Source organism: Anabrus simplex, chromosome 2, assembly GCF_040414725.1.
Source record: "Anabrus simplex isolate iqAnaSimp1 chromosome 2, ASM4041472v1, whole genome shotgun sequence".
In the NCBI taxonomy this organism is placed as follows: domain Eukaryota; kingdom Metazoa; phylum Arthropoda; class Insecta; order Orthoptera; family Tettigoniidae; genus Anabrus; species Anabrus simplex.
This window is the reverse complement of record NC_090266.1, coordinates 148,661,322-148,681,028: the sequence shown is the minus strand read 5'-3', so window position 1 is coordinate 148,681,028 and position 19,707 is coordinate 148,661,322. Positions and strand designations below refer to the sequence as shown.

At 40.7% G+C, this 19,707-nt stretch overlaps 1 protein-coding gene across 1 annotated transcript in view; it reads left to right on the top strand.

The window, feature by feature from the left end:
- Pgm1 (phosphoglucose mutase 1) overlaps nucleotides 1-19,707 on the top strand; it is a 182,848-nt gene that overhangs the window by 71,306 nt on the left and 91,835 nt on the right. Inside the window, exon 5 of the mRNA XM_067140390.2 lies at nucleotides 11,926-12,116. Coding sequence (XP_066996491.1) covers nucleotides 11,926-12,116 — 191 coding nt within the window. The remainder of the gene's footprint in view (nucleotides 1-11,925; nucleotides 12,117-19,707) is intronic.

Here is a 19,707-nt window from a genome sequence, read left to right as displayed (position 1 = left end):
CACCAGTGACGTAATTTCATTTTTAAGATTTCTAGTTGAATTTCAGGATCATGCCCTTGTGTTTTCTCTTTCTCCATGTCAAATTTTGCAAATCATCTATCCTTATGCAATTGGTATTCTCTCTGACAAAATAGTAAGAGCCATAGCCGAACAGTCATCTATTGAAGATTTTCATGCACACTTGCTTGCAAATTTTATTCCCGCCCGCGCGAGGTCATCTCTGATTCAGAAGTACTATTATCGAGTACAGAGATTGGATGAAAATCTGGCTGATTTCATACAAGACATTAAGTTTTATACTAGGGTGTTTGCCCTTCATTTTCCTGAAGATCAGATTGTACAGGCTATTGTAGAAGGAATTTCACCACCCTATAGGTCATATTTGTGTTTCGCGGCGTGCCCGCAAACTTTCTCTGAACTTGAAGCGTTGGCCGTCTCAGCGGAAGGAGTGAGATACGCCGATTCCTTGCGTGTCGCGAAAGAACCCCCGCCTTCTTTTAGTAATACTCGGCCTCCACCTCGCCGATCAGTCACGCCTCGTAAATGTTATGCTTGCGGGTCGCCCGACCATCTTCGCAATAAGTGTCCACTGATCAAGTCTAGTAGGGCAAATAATGGAGCTGGTTCAGCACAAGGCTGTTTTAAATGTGGGGCTTTCTCACATATCGCCAAGAATTGCCCAAACTCAAATAGCACCCCCTCCTGCTCAACTTCTGGTGCAAATTCCACCAATGCCAATAATAAAATGTGACTAGCGGTTTCGGCTGAGTCGACTAATTCTGCTTCCCAAGGCTCAGCCCCTGGCAAAAAGGTCGTGAATTCAGGGAATGTTCAATTTGCAAATCCATCTTTCGAATGCCCCAAAGAATGTCTTAGGATTGCGGCGGATACCCCCGCACCTGTTCCTTTTCTTAAGATTGAGTTAAATAACGAGCCTATAACCGCTCTATTAGATTCAGGCAGTGTTTGTTCAATTATTTCGGACCAATGGTATTCAAAATTGAAGTCTGTTTGTAAACTACCTGACTATGACTCATCTCCTGTTCAATATGTTTCGGCTAATTCATCCCCATTAGAAATTCTAGGTTCTGTAAATGCCAAAATTCGTATTTTTAAATTTACATGGAAAATCAAACTGTTTGTGGCTAAGCACTTGTCTTGCCCCATCATACTGGGAGCGGACTTCATTTCTCACACTGGTCTTGTGCTCGATCTCCAGAGTAGGTCGTGCACATTCAAATTTGCGTCCAATTGTAAAATTCCCTTGTTAAAGTGTAATTCTGTATCATGTTCATCTATTTCGCCTACCCAGGATGAGATGTTGTTAGACCTTAGACATCTACCTGAGGAGCAGGCTGATAGTATTCGTAAGTTGTGTCAGTCGTTTCCAGAGGTGTTCTCTGATACTCTTGGTGTTACTGACCTTATTGAATACAAAATTGAGGTCACGGATTCGATTCCTGTCCGTTTTCCACCATATAGGCTATCTCCACCTAAAATGAAGGCTCTGAAAGAAATCATCGATCAGATGTTGAAGGATGGTATTATTAGGCCCTCTAAGTCGGCGTATTCGTCACCTATTTTTCTAGTCCCGAAACCCCAAGGAGGCTTCAGGCCTGTCATTGATTATAGGGCTCTCAATCGGAAGGTGGTGTTGCAATCCGTGCCCCTTCCTGACCTTCATTCTTGTTTTTCATGGTTTCGTAAGGCCAAGTTCTTTACTATCTTGGACTTGAATCAGGCCTATAATCAAATTCCCCTTGCCGAAGAGTCTAAACATCTTACAGCGTTTGCCACGGACTGGAATTTATACGAATACAACCGCGTGCCTTTCGGGCTCCCCACGGGAGCAGCTGTACTCACTAGGCTGCTAGATAGGGTCTTCTCCGACATCAAATTTGAGTACTTGTATCACTACTTGGATGATGTCGTCGTATTTTCAGAGACTTTTGAAGAACATCTAGATCATCTGCGAGAAGTTCTCGATCGCCTTCGTAAGGCTGGGTTAACTGTCAAGTTGTCCAAGGTTGCCTTTGCTAAGCCCTCTATGTCATTCCTAGGGCATATTGTGTCACCTGATGGTGTAGCAGTCGATCATTCTAGAACACAGGCCATCCGTGATTTTAAACCTCCCAAGGACATTAAGGGTATTGCCAGGTTCATTGGTATGGTGAATTTCTTCAGGAAGTTTATTCCTAACTTCGCTAATAGAGCGGCGCCCTTAAACCTTCTTCGTAGGAAAGGCATCAAATTCGAGTGGGGACCTTCTCAACAAGCCGCCTTTGAAGATCTTAAATTAGCTCTCTGTAATGCCCCTGTCCTTGCTATGCCTGATTTCTCAAAGAAATTCATCGTCCAAACCGACGCGTCGTCGTCAGCAGTAGCTGCAGTCCTTCTTCAAGAGACTGAACTAGGGAGGCGACCCATCGCCTATGCATCTAGGACCTTGTCGGCTCAAGAAGCCAAGTATTCCATCTATGAACTCGAAGGTTTGGCAGTCTTATTTGCCTTAGAAAAGTTCCGTCTCTATCTGGAACATGTCAAATTCGACTTGGAGACAGATAATCAAGCCTTAAGCTGGGTCTTAGGTAGGCCGCGTCGTACTGGTCGTATAGCCCGTTGGGCCATCCGTATTTCTGCCTTCCAATTCGATGTCAGGCATATCAGAGGTACCGAAAATGTTGTTGCTGATGGACTCAGCCGTATGTTTTCCAACGACGTCGAGACCCATGAACCGGTCGACAGTTCATCACCTTCCGAGTCCATACTATCTGATGTTAATGCCATCTTAACAGATGCTCCCATGCTCTTTAGGGATATCGAGAAATACCAACGTGAAGATCCGATGCTGGCTCCGATAATGGAAACCCTTTCTTCTGGGGAACATGTTGTCCCTTATGTTCTGAGGAATGGTGTTTTATGTTGCCCATCGAGGCATGATAAGATGATGAAAGTTGTCGTTCCAGCTGTTCTTGTACCTATGATCTTCAAGTATTATCATGAGACCCCATTAGGAGGGCATCTTGGTATCTTTAAAACTCGTGAGAAGATTCGTGAAATGTTCATCTGGAAAGGTATGGACGGTGAAATCCGTGAACTAGTAAAAGCTTGTAAATCTTGTTTGCTCAGTAAACCCACCATGTCCACCAAGGTAGGCCTTTTGTCTTCGCATCAAGCGTCGCGCCCCATGGAACGCCTGTATATTGATTATGTAGGACCCTTCCCCCAGTCAAAGGGAAATGCCAACAAGTTCATCTTTGTATGCGTAGATGACTTTACTAGATTTTCCTGGTTATTTCCGACTAAGCTGGCTACCGCTCAGTCCACCATTACTTGCCTAAATTCTATTTTTGCTTCTTTTGGTCCGTGCCAATATATTGTATCTGATATTGCTAAGGCTTTTACATCTAATTTATTTTGTAAATTCTGCTTTGACCTGTCCATCTCTCATGTGACAACTTCTGCTTATTACCCTCAACCATCTCTGGCTGAACGGGTTAATCGTAATCTCAGGTCCGCGCTTATTGCCTATCATCATGAAGATCATTCCAGGTGGGACACGTCCCTGCATTGGTTAGCTTTTGCTTTGAATTCGGCGGTTCATGAATCTCACAAGTTTACTCCAGCTTCTTTGATGTTCAAGTTCGTTCCCAACACGCCGCTCTCTAACCTCTGGTCTCTGAGTGACATTCTACCCGAGACAATAGATCCGGATAATATTAAAGATCTTTGGAAGAAGGCTAAAGCCAATCTTAAAGTCTCTCATGAAAAGGTTAGGGAAAGATATGATCGTGGACGGAGACCCACCCATTTGAAGGTAGGTGACCAGGTGATGGTCAAGAATTTTGTTCCCGCGGGCAAGCTTGCCCCCAGATTTCATGGGCCGTGTATCATTCTAGATTTCCTTACGCCGGTCACATTATTATTAAGCAATCCAGCCACCGAGAGGATATCTAGGGTTCACCTGTCACAGGTGAAACCGGTGTAATTTCTGGGTTAACTTGCTTCATATAATCGTGAAAGGAATATGAAGGTTATATTTTTTTTGAGTTTTCACTTTGAAGGCATTCTGCCCCTTCTATAATATTTTGTTTCATATGTAAGTTTTTGTAAACCTTCCCCGCACGGTTAAACTGCCGTCCTATCCTTGCCACGGCCATTACCACGCTCCCGTCTCCTGCTCCACTACACACAGTGGCTCGCATCTGAAATGAATTTCTGCACGCCGCTGGCCCCTCAACCTCTCCACAAAGCCTGTGCCCTCAAAAAATGATGATGGTCCAACAATTCTGCCGCCTAGCTTTAATGTTTCAGTGCCCCCGCAGCCGCGCGGTGCCGTGCTGCGACTGGGTTAGAGGAAGGGCCCCCTCTTCCCCAGCGAGGACCACATGTGCACGGCGAGCCGGAGCTCTCCTCCCGGCCAAGGCTGATGTGCGGCGCACGACCTGCTACTTGCCCGCAGCCTGTATATGTTCACCGCGGGCGCGGCGTGCTTCAACACCACTGCTCCCCTCATAGTGCGGGCGAGCGGTATCTCAGGGTACTTGAGGGATCCGAGCGGCCTCCTCTGGACGCAAGCTGCAACGGCCGGTCTGGCCATCCAACTTAATCAACATCAACTACATGGACAGTTACTATCCGCAATTACTACACTTGGGAATTCAACAACAAAATCTGGTGGACTTAGAAAATTTTTCCTCAACTTTAAAACTAAAGTTTTCCTTCTCAATTCAACCTTCTACAAACATTAAGACAGTACTTCCGCTGTTACTAAAAGAAATTTTGAAACTGAATCAAACTAAATTTCAGCCATTTCGATAAATGCTTCTGCAATCAATCTTCAAATCCACATCATAACTTGGACCTTGTTTCAAACAGATTTCATGTGTCACCCCTGGAGGAACTTTGGGGGGGGGGGGGGTCTGTACCGGGCGGTACACCTCCACGCCGCTTATTTAAAATTTGCGCCAGTTGAAACTCCTCTGCTGGAGGAAGTCTGAACTTTATCTACGGTATTAATTTTCTACTTTCTCAGAAGATGTCACTACGTGGAAAGTTTGGAGTTTTTGAACTGTGCCACTTTTGATGTATTTTTGTTTTGCTTGTAGTAAGAAATGTGAACTTTCCCTTCTAGAGGACACTACTGAAGATCAACAATAGTACACCCTAGTGCGGAGTGAAAGAACTATTTTTTTTGGAGAAATTTTTATTTCAAAAGTTTGTTTCTTGTTAAATTTATTTCTGTTATTGTTTAAGTTGGCTGTATACCCCTCTCTTTCCCCTTGTTTTGTATGTAGCCAATCCCGAATTTCTTTTATTAATTTCTGACCAATCGGATGTATCTTCCCCCAACTTGAATATGTTGCTGTATCCTACCCAATAAAGTGTTTGTGGGAGGGTGTTCTCATTCCCCTAACGCCTCGAACCTTCCGCGAGAGTATATAAACTGCTGATTTTAGGGTCTCCGGGCCACTTCTGTTCCATCTTTCAGTGTGTAAAGCACATAGCAGGGGGGCGGGAAGCACCTCTTTCTCCGGCAGCGGTCAACAACCAGGTAATGGCCGATTAATTACTTCTTTTCTTGCTTGCTCAGCAGTTTAACTCTCGGGGCGGGTCCGAAGTTTTTCCATTATGTAACCTTCCTTAAAATGTAAAGAAACTTGTATCTATTCTATCTTTTAAACTACATATTGGGATAGAGAGTGCTTAACCCTCCCGAGCTCCCACTCATATTGTTTTGAGGTGAACTTATTTTCTCAACCTATTCTTCCTTAACTATGTAAATTTGTTTCTTTTCTAAAGTCACCTCCGTAGTATGGGATTAGCCCTTGCATCAGTGGCCTAGAGCCAAATTAGGTTTTGAAACAAACACATTAGGAGTGCAGATCGCCTCCTCTCAAATTGTTATTTTAGAGGTCATGTAATTACCCCTTTTTTTTCATCTAATAGACCTCAGTAGGTTGGGTATTTTACCCCTGTGTCTATGTCCAGAGAGGACAACTTGAAGGTGGAGTTTGGTGTGGCCTTTGAGAGGCTTAAAGTTGAGAGCGAGTGGCTCTTTTTCGAAAATTGAGTGTTGTATGCCTCGTGGAGGCTTTTCGGTGTAATTTGGAGCAAGTGCTCCTGAGCATGAATGGGGTTTTCTGCCCCTCTGTTAATACTTATTTTGAAGTAAGGTTGGGCTGATTGCCCAAGCATTGTGAAGTCGGGGCGCGAAGCCCAAATCCTGTAAATATTCTAACTACCTTTTTGACTTGCTACTCTGTACCTGCCATGCTTGTTATTTCTTTATTTTGAAAAGAAAATATAACCTTGTTAAATTTTAAATTAATTTTACTTTCGTAGCTTGAGACCTGTTCACCACCCCGCACCTTCTTTCACGCATAACTACCACAAAAACACGGTAACAGCTCCCATAGGTCCGAGGCTTGCTTAAAATGTTCTGAGCTCGGTGAAGCAGGATGCTACCCTACTTATTGCGCAAAACATATAGAATAAGCAGTTTTGACCAATTGTATCTCCTGATTTTTTTTTTCCTGATTTTCATATCAAAATCTCCTGATTTTGGGTTTTATAAAGTTGGCAGGTATGCATGCCTCTGGTGCAGTCTTCTTGTTATCCTTCATGATAGGCTGTTGTTCAATATGGTGTGGGACAAATGTATAACAGTTCGTAATTAAATTAGTTTACGCAACTGATAGTATTTTGTGTGCATCTTTGTGGATAAATCACCGTTTCATACCGAATTGAATGTGTATGGGTTTTCCCTCGACTTTTACGAAAAATCAGATATAATGACAATCCGCTATAGTGAGTAAATTTTTCACCATTATGTAATCTCGCTATAATGAACTTCTTCTGTACTTTCATGCAAGCTTCGTCCTCTCTCTCTCTTGATATATGTTGGTAATGAACATGCAGTAGCCAAGTAGCATTGCCACGGTGGACATGGTTTGAATCGTGGCCAACGTATGTGGGATTATTGAAAAGAAAATTAAAGTCTCCATTGCTTCCACGTAAAACTGGAGGTTCCTTGGTGATGATCATGATATCAAGAGCCACATGGAAGTACAAGCATACTTGCTAGATCATTTTACTGACTTACAGTATTGGTCCTGAAATCCTTGAACTCAATTCAGTTACTTCTAGAAGGAATATTATTGTTTATATTAGATGCAGGGATATTAATTCATCCAGGTCTTGAGATATCTTATGAATTAGATAACTCTACCCTGCCTCATGTGTGTTTACATGTTTCCATTGCTGTGTTGATTGCAACTGTCAACATTATAGGAGTAAATATTGTTCCAGTTTCTTTAAGACATACAGAAAGCTTTGCTAAATGTTGATAGTCATTAAGCTTATGTTTTAATCTGCTCATTAAATCATGATCATACTAGATAAGGCTCTAAACAGTACAGCAATAGCCAGTAAGCTGGGGAGCTTTTTTCCCAGAAATTTTCAGTTGTGTTTTTAAATGTTACATTTGATGCTTGCAGCCATTTTGGAGACTGAGGCAGTGTTCTTGGTTAATACTGTTCACCTTTCTCACTTAATCGTAATGTAAAATCTGTGGAAATTTGGAGCATTCATAATCCTAGTAATATTAATTTGGTTCCAAATTCACTATATTTTAAGGCTCTTTATTATTGCACTCCAAGAAATTTATCCTGCAGTTGGACCCAACTCCTGCAATTTATTTCCACAATTCTGCCATGATTTTTCTATAAAATATAATTTGTTTGACTCTATTTTTTCTCTTCTGCTCTATATACTGCTCACTAATCACAGAATTCTTTTGCACCCTTGAAGCACGGCTGTCTCTAGTTATGGCTGGGCTGAAGCTTGTCCATTCAGTTGACTGGAGTGCTGTATAACTGTATACAAGACACTCTCCATGTTTCTATATTTGTTTATTTCCATTATTATTGAGTGTGTGGTGATGTGAAAATTTTATAATCATATATTGATAATTCTTGACAAGTGTAGAAACAAATGGAAATTACATCATATAGTGCCATTGTCTTAAAGTAATCTGGCAAACTAATACAGCATGTTATAAAGAAGTATTTTATGACAATGTATGTACTGTATTTATTTTAATTGACTGCTTATATATTAATTATAATCAATCAATCAATCACTACTGATCTGCATTTAGGGCAGTCGCCCAGGTGGCAGATTCCCAAGCTGTTGTTTCCCTAGCCTTTTCTTAAATGATTACAAAGAAATTGGAAATTTATTGAACATCTCGCTAGACAAAGAGGAGGCGGGACAGGTTATTCTCCGGGTACTCCAGTTTTCCCCTGTCGTATTTCATTCCAGCAACACTCTCGAATATAATTTCATTTCATCTTTCATTCATTAATCATTGCCCCAGAGGAGTGCGACAGGCTTCGGCAACTGGCACAATTCATATCCTTGCCGCTAGATGGGAGCTTCATTCATTGCATTTCCGACCCAGTCGAATGACAGGAAACAGGCTGTGGATTTTCATTGAACATCTCCATTGGTAATTTATTCCAATCTCTAACTCCCCTTCTTATAAACAAATATTTGCCCCAATTTGTCCTCTTGAATTCCAGCTTTATCTTCATATTGTGATCTTTCCTACTTTTAAAGACATACTCAAGCTTATTCATCTACTGATGTCATTCCGCGCAATCTCTCCACTGACAGCTCAGAACATGACACTTAGTTGAGCAGCTCATCTTCTCTCTCCCAAGTCTTCCCAGCCCAAACTTTGCAACAGTTTTGTAACACTACTCTTTTGTCTGAAATCACCCAGAACAAATTGAGCTGCTTTTCTTTGGATTTTTTTCCAGTTCCTCAATCAAGTAATCTTGATGAGGGTCCCATACACTGGAACCATACTCTAATTAGGGTGTTACCAGAGACTTGTATGCCTCCTCTCCTTTACATCCTTACTACAATCCCTAAATACCCTCATAACCATGTGCAGAGATCTGTACCCTTTAATTACAATCATATTTATGCGATTACCCCAATGAAGATCTTTCCTTATATTAACACCTAGGTACTTACATTGCTCCCCAAAAGGAACTCTCGACCGAGCTCGATAGCTGCAGTCGCTTAATTGCGGCCAGTATCCAGTATTCGGGAGATAATGGGTTCGAACCCCACTGTCGGCAGCCCTGAAGATGGTTTTCCGTGGTTTCCCATTTTCACACCAGGCAAATGCTGGAGCTGTACCTTAATTAAGGCCACGGCCGCTTCCTTCCCTTCCCTGTCCCATCGTCGCCATAAGACCTATCTGTGTCGGTGCGACGTAAAGCAAGTAGCAAAAAAAAAAAAAAAAAAAGGAACTTTCACCGGGCGAGTTGGCCGTGCGCGTAGAGGCGCGCGGCTGTGAGCTTGCATCCGGGAGATAGTAGGTTCGAATCCCACTATCGGCAGCCCTGAAAATGGTTTTCCGTGGTTTCCCATTTTCACACCAGGCAAATGCTGGGGCTGTACCTTAATTAAGGCCACGGCCGCTTCCTTCCAACTCCTAGGCCTTTCCTAATCCCATTGTCGCCATAAGACCTATCTGTGTCGGTGCGGCGTTAAGCCCCTAGTAGTCAAAGGAACTTTGACCCCATCAATGCAGTAATTAAAACTGAGAGGACTTTGCCTACAGTCTATCTCACAACATTATCAAGGTCATTTTGCAGTTGCTCACAATCTTGTAACTTATTTATTACTCTGTATAGGATAACATCATATGCAAAAAGCCTTATCTCTGATTCCACTTCTTCACTCATATCATTGAGACATGACAATGTTCACAGTGATGTAAGTCAACCATCATTCATTATTGTTTTGAAATACAATTAGCTGGACCATGATTTTATCCCCAACTGTATTTAGTTAAAAGAAGGTGACCACTTCCCTCTGTGACATGACTGCATAGTGTGGGCCAGGCCATGACTAGAGACAGGCATGCTTACATTCATAAATTACACTCATGTTTATAAAAATCAGAACACCTTGAAGAATGGAGATAAAGTTCATATTCACAGGACATGTGCATTAGTTTGTTCTGAGGAAATGATTAGCATTTGAACCATGTCAGCCCTCAGGTTCAAGGTCCACATTGATATCTCGGCGCACCACCACCGACTGGAAAAATGTGCCTGCGGCTCTCGTTGTCGCTATAAACCAAAGGTAATGGATCAGTGTGACTTCAGCAGACGTGCAGGATGCCTTGCAGATGTATGTGAGAACCGTACCATCAATTGAGTGAGCTTGAAAGAGGGCGTATTATTGGCATGAGGGAACGTGATGCATCCTTCCGGGAAATTGCTGCTCGTGTAGGACGAAGTGTGTCAGCAGTACAACGGGTGTGTACAGAATGGTTCACAGAAGGCCGTAGAACACGACGAGATGGGTCAGGTTGCACCACCCAGACCCCTTCCTGGGAAGACCGACCCCTTTTCCGAATGGCATTGCAGGACAGATCTGCATCCTCCTCGCCTCTGGCGCAACAGTGGAACAGTGTAACTCATCGTACACTAACAGGAGTTACAGTCTGTCGCCGTTTGTTCCGGTCTGGGTTACTGGCGCGTCGTGCACTTCTCGCCTACCTCTGACTAATGTGCATAAACGTGCTAGACTGCAATGGTGTATGGAACGACGTCACTGGGGACAGTAATGGCAGCAGACAGTGTTTTTGGACGAATCCAAGTTCTGTTTGATTGAAAATGATGGCCGCACTTTGGTTCACCACAGACGGGGAGAAGCATCACATTGACTGAATTCGCAGAAAACATACAGCGCCATCTCAAGGCCTTATGGTGTGGGGTGCTATTGTGCACAAGCACAAATCACAGTTGGTGCGTGTCCAGGGCACTGTGACTAGTGACCTACGTGAATGACATCCTGCGACCCGTAGCCATACCCTTTCTGCACAAAATCCCAGACATCATATTTCAGCAGGACAATGTGCAACCACATGTTGCTGCATGAACACGTGCCTTCTTGTTGTTGCAGGATGTCAGACTGTTACCCTGGCCTGCCCAATCACCAGACTTGTCGCCAATCGAAAATTTGTGGGATGTGGTGAAACGGCGGGTGTGGCACTGTGACCCAATGCCAACCCCAATAGATGAACTGTGGAACCAGTTGAATGCAGCGTGGGTGGCTATACCCCAGGACGCCATTCACGCCTTGTACGCATTGATGCCATCATGCATGGAAAAATTTATCAGTGCCCGTGGAGGACCCAGTGCCTTCCAGACAACAGGACACACGCTGAATCTACGTGATGAAATGCTAATAGTTTATGCAGAACATACTAATGAATATGTCCTGTGAATATGAACTTCCTGTCTCTAGTCTTTCAAGATGTTCTGTTTTTTAATCAATATGAGTGTAGAAATTGATAATTTCAGAATCACGAGCATTAAATTACAAGTAAATACTAACTGATATTTAACACAGAAAATGTGTGTACATCAGTTGAAGATTATCTAAATTACCTTCAACACTAGACACATTATGAAGTATGTACAGAAAATTAAATATTACCCATTTTTGTGAGAAGCCAAATTTTCTATTTATCATTTTAATTCTGTGTATCCATCTAAAGAATTTTTCTTATTTGTGATTTTACTTTTCAGTTTGTATTATGAATTACCTGTCAACTTTTAATTTTTGATTACTGATGAATGCAAAACTTGTTTTTGTAAGAGAAGGCTACTTCAGTTGATTCTGCAATGTTAGGAACCTCTAATTTGATGAAATGCTAAAGATCCTGCTTTTATAATCCTCAGCTATATGTGTGATGGCAGATTGCTTGCTGTTTATGAAAACCAGAACATAAATGTAATGTTCTGAGGTAACTTTAGAATTCAGTTTAACTTTTATTATAAAATCAAGAATATCTGATGTTTCTTGCTCAAAATACATATTTTCTTCTCATAGTGACAGGCCCATATGTGACTAGAATATTTGTGAAGGAACTGGGTGCTTCATCAGAGAATGTAGTAAACGTTGTTCCCTTGGAAGACTTTGGTGGTAGGCATCCAGATCCAAATCTGACGTATGCAGCTGATTTAGTTGAAGCTATGAAGACTGGTGATTATGATCTTGGAGCTGCATTTGATGGTGATGGTGTAAGTTATTTGTTATTTCTTTTTTATGTTTTCAGTATGTCCTCTGACACTCCCAGCACTAAAAGCCATATAATAAATAAATAAATAAATTAAGCTTTCATTGTACCAAGAGTTGAGAAAGAAAATCTTATTTTTCTTCTTTCCTTCATGGGGCCTCTAAATATTAGTTCCTAATTAGCTTCGACCTCTAAGATCTTTTGCTACCAGGTTTTTCCTTCATTCCCACCTAGATATACCTGCTCCCTGTTCCAGTTCTCCATTTGTTTCTTTTGTACCCATTTCCCTATGTGGTGTCGGGCTTGTCCATAGGAAATCCCACATACAGGTTCTGGGCAAACAAAATATGTTTCTGCCCCTTTCCTGGCCAGTTTATCTGCCTTTTCATTTCCTTCTATACCTGCATGCCCTGGTACCCACATTATTTTGACAGTGTTGTACTTTGAGAGCTTCAGGAGAAGTGAATGGCAATACCAGACAATTCTGGATATTATCCGGACTGCTTCTAGTACCTTAATGGCTGCTTGGCTGTCCGTAAAAATGAAAATGCTCTTATTCCTGTAGTTGATTTTCAGATTTTCTTCAAGACATGTTGTGATAGCTATCACTTCAGTTTGAAAGACTGTAGTGTGTTTGCCCAGGCTCATCTGGATTGATCTCTCAGGTCTTCCCCCCATCTGTGCCATCCACAGTCTTTGAGCCATCAGTCCTCCACACTATATCTTCTTTCTCAGTATTCCATTTGTTGATATCCCGGTCTCTTTTTATTATCAGGGTCTCAAACTGTTTTTCAAAGAAGGCATTTGTAGAACTTCCTCTGTTATTACTCTGTTAATTTTGCAGTGTCCTAGATTGGGTCTTTGTGCATTCCAGCACTCTGATTGTGTCAGTCTATATGAACTCATTCTAGCCTGTCCTTTTATGAAATTGCATAGTGATGGGAGGTCTAGTAAAGTATTCAGGGCTTCTGTCGGAATAGTTCTCATAGTTATGGCTATGCATGCCATTCTCTGTAGGCTATCCAATCTACTGCTGTCTTTTCCTTGACTTACTTTCTGCCACCAGATTATTGCAGCATAGGCCATCAACCGTCTAATGATCATTGTGTATATCCACATTACTATTAATGGTCTTAGGCCCCATGTCTTCCCGACAGCTCTTTTACATGCATACAGCAAGTTCTTGGCCCGGGTTATGTTACTTTCTATATGTGGATTCCAGGTTAGATTTTTATCTAACACTACACGTAGATGTAGTGCCTGTTCTTCCATATATATGTCTTGTCCAAATAGCTTCAGTATCTCTTTAAAAGAAGGAGGATTCTAACTTACATTTTTTATGATTAATAAGGAAGCCTAGGAACCCATACACCACCCATACACACACAAAATAGCAGGACTGAATACAATGATACATAGAGCTATTTCCATACCAATGAGCACAACAGATTTCAATGAAGAAATGCAAATAATTAAACAAATCGCGAAAGAAAACAACCATCCTCCAGGCACAGTTGATAAACTTTTAAATAAACATAAGAAAAGTCGCCGGGAAAGCACCACACACGACAAAGAAAACTACGTGGTTCTCAACTATGTTAACAATAACACATACAAAGTAGCTAACATTTTCAAGAAACAAGGTTTAAAAGTAGCTTTTCGAACGAATAACACACTACAGAGACACTTCAGCAGGTGCAACTTAAACAAAAAGGACCCTTTCTCAAAGTCAGGAGTGTATGAACTCAAGTGCCAAGAACCTAACTGCAACGCCACATACATAGGTCAAACAAAACGTAATTTCCATACAAGATACAAAGAACACAAAAACGCGATCAGATATAATCGGCATTCAGCCTTCGGGGAGCACATCTACGACTGTTCACACCATTTCACAGACATCAACACTGATCTAAAAATTTTACACTTCGAAAATAAAAGTAAATCTTTGAATATAAAAGAAGCAATAGAAATTTACGTCGCAAAAAATACTAATGCCAATAACCTGAATGAGCATACACATTTAAATAATTCCCCCCTATTCGCTCTACTCACATAATATCTAACAACACATACTCCTTAAATTGCTTCTATCGTAAATAATAATAATAATAATAATAATAATAATAATAATAATAATAATAATACACATTTAAATAATTTCCCCCCTATTTGCTCTACTCGCATAATATCTGACAACACCTACTCCTTAAATTGCTTCTATCGTAAATAATAATAATAATAATAATAATAATAATAATAATAATAATAATAATAATAATAATAATAATAATAATAATAATAATAACGTCCCTTACTTTATTCAACTAAAAATTATTAATTTGCATTCATCCATATTACATAAAGGTACATTCGCATGGAAAAGGTCAATAACTTCTCTCCCCTCTCCAATGTTGACGGAAGGTGAATTGCTTTTTTCATAATAATAATAATAATAATAATAATAATAATAATACCGTTCCGTACTTCATTCTCCTATTATAAATAATAAAAATTATAATAATTACATTCATCCATATTACATACAGGTACAATTACATGAAATAGGTCAATAACATCTCTCTCCCCCCCCCCCCCCCCTCCAATGTTGATGGAAAGTTCCACAGCGCTCCAGCCGCTCCGCCCTACATCTCTCCCCCCACCCCCCTCTCCACTCTATAGTCTACCCAATTTTATCATCCAATAGGAGAGATCCACATCGATCTACTAGGCCCCACCCTGTCCTGCCCTCCCCTCTCCACGCACAGCGTGGCTCACCACAAACTTTCCATGACCACAGTCCTGAAATAGTGTTTGGTGACAACAGACTTAACATCGGCAGTCTAGATAAATACGTAAGTTTTTCACTATATTATAATTGTATATAATTTATTTTTTGTCATTACTGTTTCATGTTATCACTTATCTCTCTATCATTGACAAGTTTACGCTACGTAAACAATACTGTACATATATAAGCTTATTTTAAGTGATTTGATAGAATCTGAGGATGTTCTTGTAGAACGAAACATGTCATTCTTTGTATGTTAGTGTGTGTTTTACAGATATGCTTTTAGTGTTTTAATTTACATTGTATTTGCTATGTGTTTGACAGACTGAAAAGCCTTTGCTACATTCTGGTAATAGACAATCGGGATCCCGATGATTTATGATTTTGAGGACGAGGTACAGGCTGATGATGCCTGTAATACAGGGCGAAACATGTCCCAATAAGGATTATAATTTATAATGTTTAAGTTATAATGTTCAAATGAATGTAATGTATTGAATGGGTGGAACAGTTTTTTAAAATAAATTTGAATCTTTTAAGATTAAGCGGTATGATCCAAGCTGAGAGATGGCATGGAATGACATCAGTAGGCAAATAAGTTTGAGTGGTGTCTTTAAAAGTAGGAAAGATCACAATATGAAGATAAAGTTTGAATTGAAGAGGGCAGATTGGGGCAAATATTAATTTATAGGAAGGGGAGTTAGGGATTGGAATAACTTACCAAGGAAGATATTCAATAAATTTCCAATTTCTTTGAAATCATTTAAGAAAAGGCTAGGAAAACAACAGATAGGGAATCTGCCACCTGGACGACTGCCAAAAATGCAGATCAGTAGTGACTGATTGATACAGCTTCGTCCATAGAGTTTTTCACGAACTTAACCTTTATGTTCCTCATTCCGATTATCCTCCTGCTGTTGTTCCCACATGTTTGTACCACCAATCATTCACGCTACTTTAATTTCAGTTACTTCCAACTTATGAGTAAGATGCTCTGAGTCCATCCAGGTTTCACTCCCATACCATAAATTTGGTCTGGAAACAGACTGACGCCAGTTTGAGTGCCTTAGACGGTTGAGGCGCTAGCCTTCTGACCCCAACTTGGCAGGTTCGATCCTGGCTCAGTCTGGTGGTATTTGAAGGTGCTCAAATATGTCAGCCCCATGTTAGTAGTTTTACTGGCATGTAAATAAACTCCTGCGGGACTAAATTCCGGCACCTCGACATCTCCAAAAACCATCAAAGTAGTTAGTGGGATGTAAATACAAATATAATTATTTATTATTATTAAACAGACTGATGTATAGATAGTTTCATCCAAGAACTCGCTTCTTGCTTACAGAATACTGTCAATTGCAACTGTGAGCTCACTGCATTAGTTTTGCTGCACCTTGATTCAATTTCACTTAGTACGTTACCATCCTGGGATAGTACACACCCTTCTTCCTTCTTCAGCTTATCTCAGTATTTTCTAGAGTCACTGGAGTCATCCAAACTCATTTTGATTTTGGCTGGGGGTTTAAGGCCAGATGCCTTTCCTGGGTGTGATTTTTCAGATGAAAATCTCAACCCAGATCGGGTGTGGTTTGAACGTCAACCTTCCAGGTGGGAAGCAAGCAGCTAAGCCACTGAGCTAATCGTGCCCCAAAGAGAATCCACACCTAAAATACTTGAAGTGATCCACCAGTTCCAGTTTCATATTTCAGTCCTCTTAGGTTTCTTCCCTGCTGACAGCACTTTAGTTTTGGCAATGTCAGTTTTCATATCATACTTGCTGCACCTCTTTTGAAGGTCCAAAATATGAGATTGCAGGCTATCAACATTGTCTGCCATTAAGTCCAAGTTGTCAGAATAGGCCAAACGGCTAACTATATTTTCCACTTAACTGAACCCTTCCCTGCCATTTTATACCTTTTAATAAATGATCCATGTAAACTACAAACAACAAAGGTGAAAGATTACAGGCTTGTCTAACCCCTATAACTACATTTAACCAGGAACTTATCCAGCTCCATGGCTAAATGGTTAGCGTGCTGGCCTTTAGTCACAGGGGTTCTGGGTTTGATTCCCGGCAGGGTCGGGAATTTTAACCATCATTGATTAATTTCGCTGGCACGGAGGCTGGATGTATTTGTTGTCTTCATCATAATTTCATCCTCATCACGACACGCAAGTTGCCTGCGGGTGTCACATCAAAAACCTGCACTTGGCGAACCGAACATGTCGTCGGACATTCTCGGCACTAAAAGCCATATGCTATTTCATTTTTATTTTTAAAAAATCAGGAACTCATCCTAGCATCAATCCTCACTGTGGCCCAGTTATCAACATAAATCCATTTCATTGCCTTATGTAATAACCTACCCGTAATCCCTCGGTACCAAAAACGCCTTTTTTCTTGGCACTCTGTCGTATGCTTTTTCCAGGTGTACGAAACATAAACATAACTGTCTATTCCTCTTGTGGCATTTTTCAGTTACTTCTTGTATACAAAAAAGCTGGTCCTGACAGCCTCTCTGCAGTCTGAAACCACACTAGTTTTCATCCAACTTACTTTCCACCAATGATCACACCTTCCTTTCGAAAATACCTGTGAACAACTCTCCTGGTATACTGATCAATAAAATCCCTCAATAGTTGTTGCAGTCCTTTTTATTCCCTTGCTTGTAGATTGGTACAGTTACTGCTTTCATCCTATTGGAAGGTACCTTATACTTAGTTTATGCCAAACCTATTATTCTATGAAGCCATTTTGTCCCTTTTTCCCCCCACTATATTTTACCATTTCAGATCTAATTTTATCTACTTCTGCTACTTTACGACAATGTACTTCCTTGAGTGAAAATTCACTGCCGTCATTATTCTTCTCACCATGAACTCTCCACTGTTTGCGACTTCAGCAGAAAGATTTCCTTTTACTATGAGATCTACAGTGAGTTCACCTGATTTACCCGAAATACTAGGATTACCGGGCAAGTTGGCCGTGCGTTTAGGAGCGCGCAGCTGTGAGCTTGCATCCGGGAGATAGTGGGTTTGAATCTCACTGTTGGCAGCCCTGAAGATGGTTTTCTGTGGTTTCCCATTTTCACACCAAGAAAATGCTGGGACTGTACCTTAATTACGGCCATGGCTGCTTCCTTCCCATTCCTAGGCCTTTCCTGTCCCATTGTCGCCATATGACCTATGTGTGTCGGTGCGACGTAAAGCAAATAGCAAAACAAAAATATACTAGGAATTTTTTTTTTTTTTAAACACTGGATGAACATGCTTGAACAGTCAAAAGTTGTTTGCTAGTGGGGAACACATTCCAATAAACTTTTTCAATTCTACTTTTTTTTTTCCGGGCTGGTGGCTCAGACAGTTTTGGCGTTGATCTTCTAACCCCACCTTGGCAGGTTCAATCCTGGCTCTGTCTGGTGGTATTTCAGGGTGCTCAAATGCATCAGCCTCATGTCAGTAGATTTACTGGCATGTAAAAGAACTCCTGCGGGACTAAATTCCGGCACCTTTGTGTCTCCGAAAACCGTAAAAGTAGTTAGTGGATATAAAGAAAATAACAATATTATTATTCTACTTTTTAGGTTCTTCCACCATTCATATGCTGACACTTGTGATGCCACACTTTTACTGATAAGTGGTTCTTGAAATGGCGGGGATTGTGCCTGGAATTTCACTATCAGTGGTAGTAGACAATTATATTTATATCTTGAGCTAGCAAAATCAAGTCCCAATTTCTTCTCTTCTTCACTTATTTGCAGCTGTTCATTGTTATTGATTTGCTTTGGGTCAAGTATGTAAGCAAGAGGATGAGCAGTAGTTAAAACCATGGATTATCTTTTTTAAAATTTCTTAATATTTTCATCTCAGGTCACATAAGTTATTTGTTCTTTTAGTTGTTTTCAGAGATAGGTAGCATGAGCATTGGAACATAAGTTTTTTGTACTTTATCAAGAGTCCAAACAAGGGGCTTTAAAATGGAAGTCATATTTTCAACATTCTTCTTAAGCATAACTGGTAACTTTTGCTTCCACATTACCATCACTTTTGTCCCTTTTATCTTTGCATATTTTTAGGAGCGTAGGCTAACTTCTAACGTAAGCATCCAGACAATTAACTAAACTGTTCGATTCAGTTTCAGCTGGCATGATAAGTTTTGGAACACATTGATTGTCTGTGGGCAGTATTTGCTAAATGTTTGTTTCAAAAATCATTAACAACATTAAGAACATGTTCCTTCAAGTTTGGAAATTGGCAGTCATTAGGGAAGGGTTTCAAAAGATGTGCTGAACAGCCATAGGTTACACGCGCATCGGGTTTGCTATATAAGTCCACTGGTGCATGGTCTCCTGGAGCAATCATTGTGTGGCTGAGGGAGAGTCAATAGTTTATCACCAGGGCCTGGATTTTGATGACCTAATAAATGCTGGAAAAGACCTGTAAAATGTCCTAAAAATCCTCAAAAATGACTTACTATCAGTGAGAAAATGACGCAAAAATATTATGGAACATGTATAGTTACCCAAAATGGTAAATATATGCATCGTCTACATTATCTTTAACTCGTATTGGAATGAACACAATAAGTGTCATCAAATGATAATGTAGATAGATACACCTGAAAGCATTCTAATGCTTTAATTGAATCACACACGAATAAATAAAACTTGGTCCGTGTAAAACAAAACTAATAAGTCTGTGTGTATGTTGAACATTCAGCCTGAAGGCTGGTTTGATCCTCAACAGCTTCATCATCAGCTCTCATAGACAGCCTAGGCATACTAGGGATATGAGGAGTAGACTAGTT